The sequence below is a fragment of the Globicephala melas genome, chromosome 19 (assembly GCF_963455315.2).
Source record: "Globicephala melas chromosome 19, mGloMel1.2, whole genome shotgun sequence".
Lineage (NCBI taxonomy): Eukaryota > Metazoa > Chordata > Mammalia > Artiodactyla > Delphinidae > Globicephala > Globicephala melas.
The window spans coordinates 45,892,082-45,903,938 of NC_083332.1; the positions used below are offsets into that span (position 1 = coordinate 45,892,082).

At 50.9% G+C, this 11,857-nt stretch overlaps 1 protein-coding gene across 2 annotated transcripts in view; it reads left to right on the plus strand.

Annotated features, from left to right (window-relative positions):
* Positions 1 to 5,707, plus strand: part of WWP2 (WW domain containing E3 ubiquitin protein ligase 2) — a 144,225-nt gene extending 138,518 nt beyond the window's left edge. For both annotated transcript variants that reach the window (XM_030863490.2, XM_060289281.1), the window contains 6 exons: positions 218 to 358; positions 1,054 to 1,174; positions 1,512 to 1,616; positions 3,044 to 3,140; positions 3,319 to 3,391; positions 3,871 to 5,707. In XM_030863490.2, coding sequence (XP_030719350.1) covers positions 218 to 358; positions 1,054 to 1,174; positions 1,512 to 1,616; positions 3,044 to 3,140; positions 3,319 to 3,391; positions 3,871 to 3,970 — 637 coding nt within the window. In that variant the 3' untranslated portion in view covers positions 3,971 to 5,707. The remainder of the gene's footprint in view (positions 1 to 217; positions 359 to 1,053; positions 1,175 to 1,511; positions 1,617 to 3,043; positions 3,141 to 3,318; positions 3,392 to 3,870) is intronic.
* Positions 5,708 to 11,857: the final 6,150 nt, after the last annotated feature.

Consider the following 11,857-nt stretch of genomic DNA (forward strand, 5'->3'; position numbering starts at 1 on the left):
TCATAGTGCGGGTGGATGCACAGCTTCTAGGTCCCCCTGCAGGGCAGCTCTGGAATTCTCTCCTTGCATCAGGGAGATGTCCCGTGACGCCTTTCTGGGTTCTAGGCCACCTGTGAGTCCTCGCGTCCCACGGGCACTAAAAGTGAGTGATGCAGCAGGAGGGAGGGAAGACCCTTCTAAGACAGACATCTTCCCTCTTGGTCTCTCGTGCCCCCAGAGAGAACAATCTGGAAGAGTGCGGCTTAGAGCTGTACTTCATCCAGGACATGGAGATCCTGGGCAAGGTGACAACCCATGAGCTGAAGGAAGGTGGTGAGAGCATCCGAGTGACAGAGGAGAACAAGGAAGAGTACATCATGTGAGTTTCAAGCACTGGGGAGCCAGGGGCCTGGATAAAGGGGAGCAGAGACACAGCTGGCTGCAGAGAAAGGGTCTCCCGCTCTTATCCCGGGGCACCCTCTTCAGCCAGGCCCCCACGCGTGGCCCCTGGGTCACGAGGGATGGAAAGAACCTCTCACTTTGCCTTGACCTCAGATGGCTGCCATGGCCAGCCACGTGCTGAGCAGAGCCGGGGCAGCCAGAGCCCGAGGCCCTGTGTGCCAGCTCCCGGGTGCCCTTTGTTCCCGAGTGGTAGACTTCAAGACCGCGAGGCTGAATTTCTTTGAAGAGGCATAAAGCTTCGGCGCATCCCCCTTCTTCCTCCTAACTCACAGGGTGTCTGCGTCCTGCCCGCTTAAACCCACTCTCGCACGTGAGGTTGTGCATGAATGTGCCCATTTCTTCAGGTCCCTTGGTCTCGTCTTTTAACCTCCACTCGTCTGAGGTTCAGTCAGCAGTGGTGAGAGGAGCAGAAGGGGGGGATTTCGAAGATTCAAGTGTTGCCGGGTTACTCTGAGGTTTTAAAGGCCGTGCTCTTGGGGCCGGCCGCAGCCTGGGAGTCCCGCCTGCCCGAGGTCAACTCTCAGCTGCCGATAGCAGCCCCCTGGCAGGCCCTGGCGGTGGCCTCCTAGGCAGTGCATCTTGGGCTCCTCCGACGGCCGGTCTTGGTTTCAGGCTGCTGACTGACTGGCGTTTCACCCGAGGCGTGGAAGAGCAGACCAAGGCCTTCCTGGATGGCTTCAACGAGGTGGCCCCCCTGGAGTGGTTGCGCTACTTTGACGAGAAAGAGCTGGAGGTGAGGGCTGAGGTTGTTGGGACCCTGAACCCCTGCCCCTGGGGCTGCCCTGCCCTTTGATAGCCTCGCCGCGCACCCACAGCGACTCACCAGTAAAGCCCTGCGCTCTCCCAGGACGGTGGCAGCGGGCAAATAACATGGACTTGGGTCTCGCACCTGCCCTCACCTGGGCCCTTGTCTGCAGGGGGTCCACGTGTTACCCATACTATTAAAACTGCCCGCAGAAATAGTTGAAGATGTGTGGGATGCTTTCATCTGCCAGGGAGTGGATGAGGCACGGCGCACCATGGAGAAAGGGCTGGCGCCGGGTGCCTGACACCCTCTCTGTCCACCGCAGCTGATGCTGTGCGGCATGCAGGAGATAGACATGAGCGACTGGCAGAAGAACACTATCTACCGGCACTATACCAAGAACAGCAAGCAGATCCAGTGGTTCTGGCAGGTGGGTACTGGGTCTGGTCCCTGCAGTCAGGGTGAGGGTCTGGGCAGGGATGTTTGAGCCGTCCCCACAGAAAGCGAGACCTGATTCGACCCCAAGCTTGAGGACGCTTGTGTTATCACCTCCCTCGTCTTTGACACTCTCCTCACCTCCCCCAACTTGCAAAAGGAGATGAAAAACCCAACCTTGGGACAAAAGGAGCTGTTGCAGCTGGGTCGTGGCCACTGCATTTGACAGGAGGTGTCAGCGGTGGGCCAGCTCCCAATGCTGGTGTGTGTGTGTGTGGACGGGGGGTGGTTTAGGCAGGAGGGAGAGCTCTCATGGGTCGCGTGGTCTCCTTCCAGCCAGGTGGGGTGGGAAAGCCTGGGCTTGCTCCAGAGAAACTGAAAGAGCTTGATGTCCTGGATACAGTGAATCGATTCCTTTATATGAGTGGGTCTTGTCGTTGTTGTCCTTTTGAAGTATAGCATACATAAAAAAGAATGAGCGTATATAGGTTTTCTATGGAGGTAAAATTCACATACCATAAAACTTCACCATGTTAATTTAAGCATTTTAAGGTATACAGTTCAGTGGCTTTTACAGTGGCTTTTGACAACGTTGTGGAACCATCACCACTATCAAATTCCAGCACATTTCATCTCCCTTAAAAAGAAACCTCATACAGGGAATTCCCTGGCAGTCCAGTGGTTAGGACTCCGAGCTCTCACTGCCGAGGGCCCAGATGAGGGCTCTGGTTCAATCCCTGGTTGGGGAACTAAGATCCCACAAGCCATGCAGTACAGCCAAAAAAAAAAAAAAAAAGAAACAAACCTCATACCTATTAAGCAGTCAGTCTCATCCTTAGCATTTTTTTTTAATTAATTAATTATTTTTTGGGTGCATTGGGTCTTTGTTGCTGCGTGCAGACTTTTCGCTAGTTGCAGTGAGTGGGGGCTACTCTTTGTTGTGGTGTGCGGGCTTCTCTTGTTGTGGAGCACGGGCTCTAGGCGCGCGGGCTTCAGAGTTACGGTGTGTGGACTCAGTAGTTGTGGCACACGGGCTTAGCTGCTCCATGGCATGTGGCATCCTCCCGGACCAGGGCTCGCACCCGTGTCCCCTGCATTGGCAGGCGGATTCTTAACCACTGAGCCACCAGGGAAGACCCTTAGTGTGTTTTTAGAAGTGGAACTTGCATGGAAAGGAGACTACCTGGCCTGGGGTGTCCCTGAGACCAAGAGATGTCACATAGATTGGTGGGAATGGTCTATGAGCACAGCCTCTTAGAGCAGCTTTGGGGTTTTCCAGGTACTGGCTGTCACCTTCCCACCCAGCCTGGGCTCCATGTTCTCAGCCCTAAAGAGGCGCCCTGGCTGACTGGAGAGTTACATGTCAGGGCAAAGTGCTGGGCCATGGGGGCCCTGACTCTGCCTTGGCTTGCGGGGTTCCAGGTGGTGAAGGAGATGGACAACGAGAAGAGAATCCGGCTGCTGCAGTTTGTCACTGGGACCTGCCGCCTGCCTGTTGGGGGATTCACCGAACTCATTGGTATGTCTTCACTTGCCCTGCTCGCACCCTTGGGTGGAGAGGAGGACAGCTCAAAGCGGGAGCAGAACCTAGTGTCTTCCCTGGAAGCAAGTCAGGGGAAGGGGGCTGAACCATCTGTGGTGGAGTCGGAGGGTCGGACCATCCTGTTATATACAATATGTTTTTCTTTGGGTAACAGGTAGCAATGGACCACAGAAGTTTTGCATTGACAAGGTTGGCAAGGAAACCTGGCTGCCCAGAAGCCACACCTGGTGAGTGTGCTGGTTTTGGTGGGAGGTGGCCAGAACCTGAGACCCGATGAGCCACTGAGGGCAGCCCTGTGGGCAAGGTGGCTTCGGGGCCTTGACCCGGGCAACTTGTGTGTAGTTCTGGGGTTTGGGGAGGAGGGGCTTCTGGGCCTGGGCCTCTGATCTTTTGGGAATTGTGACAGCAGTTATATGCCCTGACGGCAGTACCGGATATGAAATACTGAAACACTGTTATTCCAGTCAGCAAAGAGCTGCTGTCCTGAGTCCCCCCTGCCTGTGGTTCCCCATTTCCCTTGCAGCCCTGCCTCCTCTGACCCCTTCATGGTCCAGGGACACAGCACAGCCTTCAGGGACCCTGTTCTGGTGTCTGGCTGGCTGGCATTGTGGTCGAGCCACAGTCTGGGAACTCTTTTGACCCCACCCTGTGGCTGTTAGAGCTCTGACCTCCCTGTGCTGACTGCCCTGCTCTCCTTTCTCAACAGTTTCAACCGGCTGGATCTGCCACCATACAAGAGCTACGAACAGCTGAAGGAGAAGCTGCTGTATGCTGTCGAGGAGACCGAGGGCTTTGGACAGGAGTAACTCAGGCTGCCCCTTCCCACGCCCCCAGCACATATGTAGTCTTGAGTCCTGCCTGCCCGAAAAGCTGCTGGCCGCACAGCCCGGGAGGCCCCTGTGGATGGTGGCCCTGCATAGGACCACACTGTCATCAGGCTGGTGGCAGCAGAGCCTGACCTCAAGAGGCCCTGCCCACCCCACCCTCCTACCCACTGGTGGCAGTCTGGAATAAAGCCCCCATGTCACTCTTGGCCCCATCAACCATTGCAGAGTCTGGAGGGCTGACCCTGTCTGTAGAGCTCACCCTCCTTCTCCCCTGAGACCAATCCTAGGTGTGTGTGAGTGTGCAAGGTGGGGCGCGCCATGCCGCAGCCCTAGGCCTCATGGGCTTGTTAGGTGAGAAGGAGACCAACCACTTGGGGTAGGTGTTCTGGGCTAACAAAGCCCACGGTCTTTGTCAGTAAAAGAGGTTCTGTTTTGTATAGAACTTTTCCAGTGATCTGTATAAATGAAGGTCTCAGGGAGCGGAGCTCCAGATCAAGGTCACCGCTCGTCCCTCGCTAGCCGTCTCCAGCTGCAGAGGCTGAGCAGCATGGCCCCTCCCTCCACTCATTGCTGGCCAGTTGGTTCTTTCCAGCAGACAAAGGGTCGTACCAGCTGCTTGGGTGTTGCGGATGGAAACGGCAAACCCCCTCAGACTTTCTTTTCCCATTTACATACACTTGAAACATTTTGTGTGTAGGGCTGCTTTGTGCTCTGTTGTTGGTATGCTGCTGTCACTACTTCCTGTCAAGGAGCTGGTGCGCCAGGCATGGCTGGGACCCTGAGGGACCCAGCACTGTTGGTCCAAGAATTTCCCAAACAGCTGCTCCCCTTAGGAACCTGCTTAGCAGTTCTACGAGCTCAGGCAGGCCTGACCCGGCGGCTCAGCTTCCCAGCAGCCTTGTCCCCGACCCTTGACAGAGAGGGAAGGGGGTTGTTGTCCTGAGTGGCACCCCGACCTCTCCGCCTCCAGTAGACAACTCCCTTTGCTAGATGGGGTGATGGGGCACGTGGGGCTGACCTGCCAAGCCCCCGGACCTCCAGGCGGCACATGCGTCCAGGTTGAGAATGAAGTGCACCCCAGCTACTGTAGAGTGTGTTCACTCTGCCTAGAAGTGCAGCTTTACCTGCACAGAGGAAACGATGCTCTTGGAAGCCAGCAGAAGGGCCCTGAGCTGCTGCCCACTGTCTGACTTGATTGCTGGAGCTCCTGCCAGCCTCTGCCGTGGGCATCCCGCTGTGTGTTGAGATCTTCCGGGCGAATACTCTCCTCTAGGATGCTGGAGTGGTGATTGTGCTGGGCCCCCATGCAGGCCCTCATACTGGCTACGTGGTCTTCTGAGGACAGTCGCGTGCTCCCAGGTCCTCGTCCTTCCCCCTGGCCTATGTTGGCTCTGGTGTGTGCTGATTTGGGTGGCTCAGCTCACTGCAGCCCAACCTTTCTTCTTCCCTCGAATCGTTGGCAGTGCTTCCCTGCGGTGTCTCACCATGTTGGGGGTTGGGGTGCAAAGCTGCCTTGCGGGGTTTGGGAGCCTCAGGCTCATGCGCGTGCAGAGTGTTGTCATGTGGGTGTGGGTGTGTACATGCGTGTATATAACTGAGGTGTCTGTACGGAATGCCCTTTGGTAGCTCTGAGTTGGTCACCAGATTGTTTTGTAATGCCCACCCCCTTGCCTTGGTATTGCCAGTTTCTTGTGCAATAAACAATCAGCAGCTGTGGGTGGTGTTGGCGTGGATGTGTCCAAAATTACTGTCCTCCAGACAAAAGGCCTCTAGGCCCCACAGACCCTCTAGGTCCAGACAGGGGCGGACGTTCCATGACCTTGCTGGTTTTGAGAATTGTGTGTGTCATTAACCAAGACAGCCACACTTCTGGTGGGTGGCTGAGTCCTCGTCAGGGGATCACAGGCTTCAGCCCTCGGTCAGTTGCCTCACAGCACCCTTTTGGCCTGGGTTTCTTTGAGCAGTTGCTGTGGAGCCAACAGCTGAGCCTGCAGGTTGGACCGGCTTCAGGAACCGGCTCCTGGGGACAGTGTTCTGGGCAATCATTCATTCGAGAAACATTTCCTGGGGTTTCTTGAGTTCCATGATCATAGAGGGACCCCCTGATCTTGAGCTCATCATGGTCAGACAAGGGCTTGCTGCCCACTTTTTTGAACACCTGAAGGTCCAGATAGGACCCATCAGTGCAGTCTTGATGCTTTTGACATGGAAATGACTTGGTTGTGGATCAGGCCTTGCTCTCACCGGGCTTCTTCCCGAGGGAGGCAGAGGTGGCAGAGCATCTCCTCCCTGGAGTTCATCAGCTGAACTCACTACCCTCAGCACCAAAGCTATACTTTGAGGAAATTATCGACAAAAGTCCACACGTTATACAGACGTCTCATAATAAATTCCAATAAGACATCTCTAGTTGAAATTGTTCTCCCCGCTCTTATCCCCAGAAGTAACTGCTGTTCAGTTTGCTGTCCTTCCAGACTATTTTTGTGTGTATAAATCGTATGTACATATAATTTTAAAATGTACTAAAAATGAGATCTTACACATATTGAGCAACTCATCTCATTAAATGAGATATTAATAGGGACACCTTTCCATGTTCGTCAACATAGGTCCAGTGAATTCTTTAGTGTGTGATAGCCCATGTCATGGTTGTCCTGTAACACAACCATCTTTGTCCTAACGGGCATTGTATTTGTGTCCAACAGTTTGCTGGTTGAGGCTCTTGGTCAGGTCTTGTGCACTGATGCTGCTCTTCTGGGAGGGGGCAGTCCTGGAGTTGGACGGTTGACTATGCACCTTTATTTTTATTTCAAAGTTGTAAAAACGGTTTAGAAGTCCAAGACAGGAAGGGTCCACAGTGAAAGCCCCCCTCTTTTGTTCCTCAGGCATTCTGATCACCTTCTAGAGGCGACTGTTGTTGCTGGTTTCTTTCGGATCCCTCCAGATAGACTTTAAAATCCCAACAGATTCTACTCAATTGCCCTTCAAAAAGGTTCTTGTTTTACCAGCCTTAGCATTGGACAGGACCCCTTGCCTCCCCACTCTGCGAACTGGATATATGAGCTTCACTGTCTGTTCTTCCAGCTCTTTTTACACTTTTCCATCTCCTAACTCTGGGCATCTGCCCTTTTGCTTTTACATGATCATAGTGTTTTTTTTTTTTTTTAAAAAAACCATTTATGTTCTATTTTGTAACCATAATGAAGTCTGTACTTTTCTAAAGGTTTATTCAAAAAACTGAAAAGCAAGAAAAATGTTTATATCATTATGATGATCTAAATGCTGTTTACTCCAGAACAAAATGGTATAATGTGGTACAACTATTTCTCCTTCATACAGCTCTTTCACCCTAGGGATTCTAATTACTGATCCTTGTTTTTACTATATCCTCATTTTTTTTTCTTACTCTTAAGTGTTTCAAGTTAAATTAGACAAGCAGGAAGCCTCCCTACCTCTACACGCTGTAGTAAGTTCCTGATAAAATTAGCCAAAGCTACAAATTATTTTGGAACTGAAGAGCAGATATGACTCCCTTTGTCACCCAAGGTCCCCAGTGGGGCTCAAGACTTTATGTAAGGTGGGACCTCACTGGATCTGGAAAGCTCAGCTGTTGTTACCCCATTGCCCTTCTATATTGGGGCTCACATCATCCTTCTAGAAAAACTTAGGCTAAAGATCTACGTGCTTCCATTCAGAGGAACGCTTACAAATAGCAGGTACTTCTTGATCTTCAGCTGAACTTGGCAACAACAAGGCCCCAGCCTCATCTTGGGGAAAAAAATTGAGTCAGTGCCCAAAGTTATTACCTCTGCTCATTTCCCTACACTCTCCCCCATGAGTCTAGTTTTAAATACCCTTTTCTCCACGTCCCTCTGATTCTGAGGTTGGTTTAAGTTTCATAGTCACTTTCAAGGTCACTTTCCTGTGGTCCATGCTGCACGAGTCAAGCACCAATCAGCTGACTCAGATCAGAGCATGTGACTTGCCTTTGGCACATTTTCTGTTTTTTGTACCTTCTGAATGTCATCATGGACTCAGGGCCTCACTCCAACTCAGCTGGTCCCAGTGACAATGATCATTGTTTTCTTTTTGATGCTTGTCACAGTTTTGGCCCCTTCAACTCGACTCTCTTGTCACCTCTCCAGATATACTTGACGGTCTCCATGACATCTAGTCCCAACACTAGTTCTCTTGCCCAAACACAGAATCAACTACTCCACTAGGAGCCCTGGTTCTTTTTGGTGTAAAATAGTACTAGAAACCAAAATGTGGGGTTCCATCAAGATGGTACCATGAACTCATGACTTGATCAGCTTCTCGGCTCCAAACGTATAATGTAAAAAGGGAACACAAAATATAAAAAGACAGAAAAAAAGGCTGGTTCAAAAACAAGATAAATAAGCCCATGGGTTATAAATAAAACAAAAATGCAGAACGTTGGGCAAGATCGAACTGTGGGTCGGCTGCACCTAGAGCCTGGCAGTGGTGGCTGAGAGTTCAGCGGAGGCGGAGATGGGCACCAGTTGTGTACCTGGCTGTGGCTTTGAGAAAGATGGAGGCCCAAGGAGGCAAACTTGTTAAGCCAAACAATCCCACTTGTTCTGGCCTGGATCTGTGACATTCCTATGTCCCCCCCAGGCCAGGGCCCCAAACTGCCATTCAAAGACCAGACTCTGGAATGGATGGTCAGCAGGACAGGATGTGGCAGTTGCAAAACCATTAGACAGGAAAAAGCGAGTGCAGATGGAGAAGGAAGAAAAGAATAACTCCTTACTCAAAATTTTTGGCTCCCTATTTCAGAGAAAGACATTCATGAGTGGTCTCTTGCCTGCTAGTCTCTGCTGTGAGGGTATTGGGTGGCAAGTGGGCTTTTTCATGGGGCCCTAAATATCACTGTGCAGGGGTCTTTTCTCTGGGGTGATCAGTTTCTCCAGAGATGAGTCCTCTGCTCCCCACCTGAGTGGGAGACTGTACCTGAGCCAGGTAACCTGCCTGTAGGCTTCCTGGGAACAAGGAACAGGAAGGAGCCGGGGCTCTCAGAGTCCTGGCCACTGACCTGACCTTTTCTCTCCCCCTGGCCCTCTGCTCTGATTCGGGTCCCTGAGCCTGGGGCTACACTTGCCCCCTGGTCTTCTGCCGCTGGCAGAGGGGAGGTAGCCAAGCTGTATGGGGCTTCATGGGGACCTGTATCCCACCCTTCTGTGTAGAAACTTTTACCTACCCCAGTTTCTGGTCCCCTCCTGCCTTCCTGTTGCCCTTACGTACTGAGTCTGTGTGAGGACTCGCTCATTTTCTGTCTGCATCTCCCTCTGCAGTGTCTTAGGTTAAGACTTCTCCTTGGTTGGTTACACTCCACCTTTGAACACTTTGTTAAACAACCTTGTCCACTGCTGAATCCTCTTATGTTCTCTTTGCCTTTGTGGATTAAGACTTTTACAAAGCTTTCTTCACTGTGGTTTTGGTGAGGCTGGAGAGGGAGAGGAGATGCTTCATCTGCTATCTGTCTCAGTTAGCTTCCTTTCCTTTCTATAGGTCTGCCTGTGGGCAGCTTGCAGCTGTGCAGAGAGGTCCCAAAGCGAGCTTGGCTGTTTCATTATATAGAATTTCGACTAAGCTGTCGTGTTTACCCCCATGGCACTAACTCTGATCTTAGGCCTGAGCCTTTCCCCGCTCAGAACCCTTTTGGCTAAGCTCCTTCCACATGAATTTGAAGCTGAGGCTCCTGCTGCCCGGCCGCTGCTCCTGCTTTCCTCTTTCCAGAAATGTGTCGAATTCCCTTGTCCACCTCACAGATGCTACCTCTTAACTTGGGCCAAATGGCAAGGGTAAAATGGGAAATCTTTGACATTCATTCACTCTCATTTTAGTGGGGTCTTGGGAGGGAGAAAGGATAAATACATGTCAGAACTGATTTTTGCTAATCAGCCACGATTTTGCACCTCACCTCTTAGGAGCACTGACTTGGTTCCTAACTCTAGGGATTTTGTTTTGTTTTGGTTTGTTATCCCTAAAGCCACTGGGAGCAATAGGTAGTCCTGCATATAAACGAGGAATGTTTTACTTCTATATTTTCTATTAACATTATCTTTATTCTAAGGCTCTCATTAGGCACTGAAATTAAAAATGAAAAACCCACTGTAGTAGATTGTGGATTACCCTGGTGAATTCTTGTTTTTATCTGTAGGAGGCAGGCTTCTTAGGTGGCCCCCCATGACCCCCTCCTGGTATGCACACCCTTGTGGTACAAGCCCCTCCCCTTGAGTGGGAGTGGTCTAGAGACTTGCTTCTAACCAATAGAATATGGTAAAGGTGACGGGCTCTCTCTTCCTGAGATTAATTTACAAAGGGTTTGGATCTACTTCTTGCTAGCTGACTCTCCACTGCCTTCTTGGCTTGTGTACTTCGATGAAGCAAGCCGCCATGGTGGGGAGGCCCACATGGCAAGGGACTGAGGGCCCCTTTGTGTCAACAGCCAGTGAGGAACTGAGGCCCTCAGCCCAAAAGCCCGTGAGGAACTGAATCCTGCCAGCAACTACACGCTCTTAGAACCTTGAGACAGCAGCAGCCCAGCCAACACCTTGATGGTCTTCTGTGAGCATCACTGAGCAGAGGACCCAGCTAGGCCCTGCCTGGGCTCCTGACCCAGAGAAACTGTGAGATACTAATATGTATTGTTTTTAGCTGCTAAAGTTTATGGTAATTTGTTATGCAGCAATAGATAAGTAATACACTATCCTAGGTCAGATTAAATGTCCTTGGATTAGCATTTCTTCCAAGTCCCAGGTCCTGAATGTGGCCATGATTTTTAATAATGAAAGAGCCATGGCATGGAGATTATCTGTAGTTCAAAAAATCACACTAACCAGGAATATAGGCAGAAAGGTACCAGTATCACTCTTCTTCCTTTTCTTGGGGAAAGAAAATACTGGGAAGTGGTAGTCATTTCAATCCCCCCCGCCAGCCCATGGCCTGACATCACTTCCCAGGTAGTACTGATGGCCTCAGAGGCCTTGGGTTTGGCCCAGCCTGCGACTGTGGCGCTCTGCCTTGGGTTGTTATTCATTCTTATCTGGGCTTCCAGCCAAACCCAGTTGGCAAGAGTCATGTCCAGTCTCTCAAGGACAATTTTGAGTCAATTTTCTGTACAATCACAGGGTGAGCAGTAGGATAGATGGTGCCATTGCAGCAGTGAATGCACCTGAAGGACGGCCTTTGCAACTGCGGGACCCCCATGGGGGTTGGTTCAAGGGGCACATCTCCCACCTCAGTGGTGCCTCCCTCGTGAGCATCTGGGCCCTGGTGAGTTGTGGGTATAGAAGTGTCCTTTTCTTCTGGGAGGGAATTAATTTCATCCTTGAACTTTCGGTTTTTATAGTCGTGGTTGTTTGCCAACTCTTGTGATTGGTTCACATTGGTTAAAATATGGGGTATTATGGGGTGGGGGAGAAGTAGCATATGCATTAAACTTTTATCCTGTCCCTACTCTTTTTTAAAAATATTTTTTAATTTTATTTTTTACCTTTTGGCCGTACCGTGCAGCATGTGGATCTTAGTTACCCGACCAGGGATCAAACCTGCACCCCCTGCATTTGAAGTGCAGAGTCTTAACCACTGGACCGCCAGGGAAGTCCCCCGTCCCTACTCTTGAACAGGGGCACAGATCCTTGAGGCATCGGCTGTCTGCCATGGGCTACAGGAAACCCTGGATAAGTATTTTTTTTCCTAGCTTTATTGAGATACAATTGATATAACGTGTTAGTTTACGGTGTATAATGTGGTGACTTGATTCATGTATATATTGCAAAATGATTACCACAATAAGGTTAGTTGATGCATCCATCACCTCACACAGTTAGCACTTTGTTG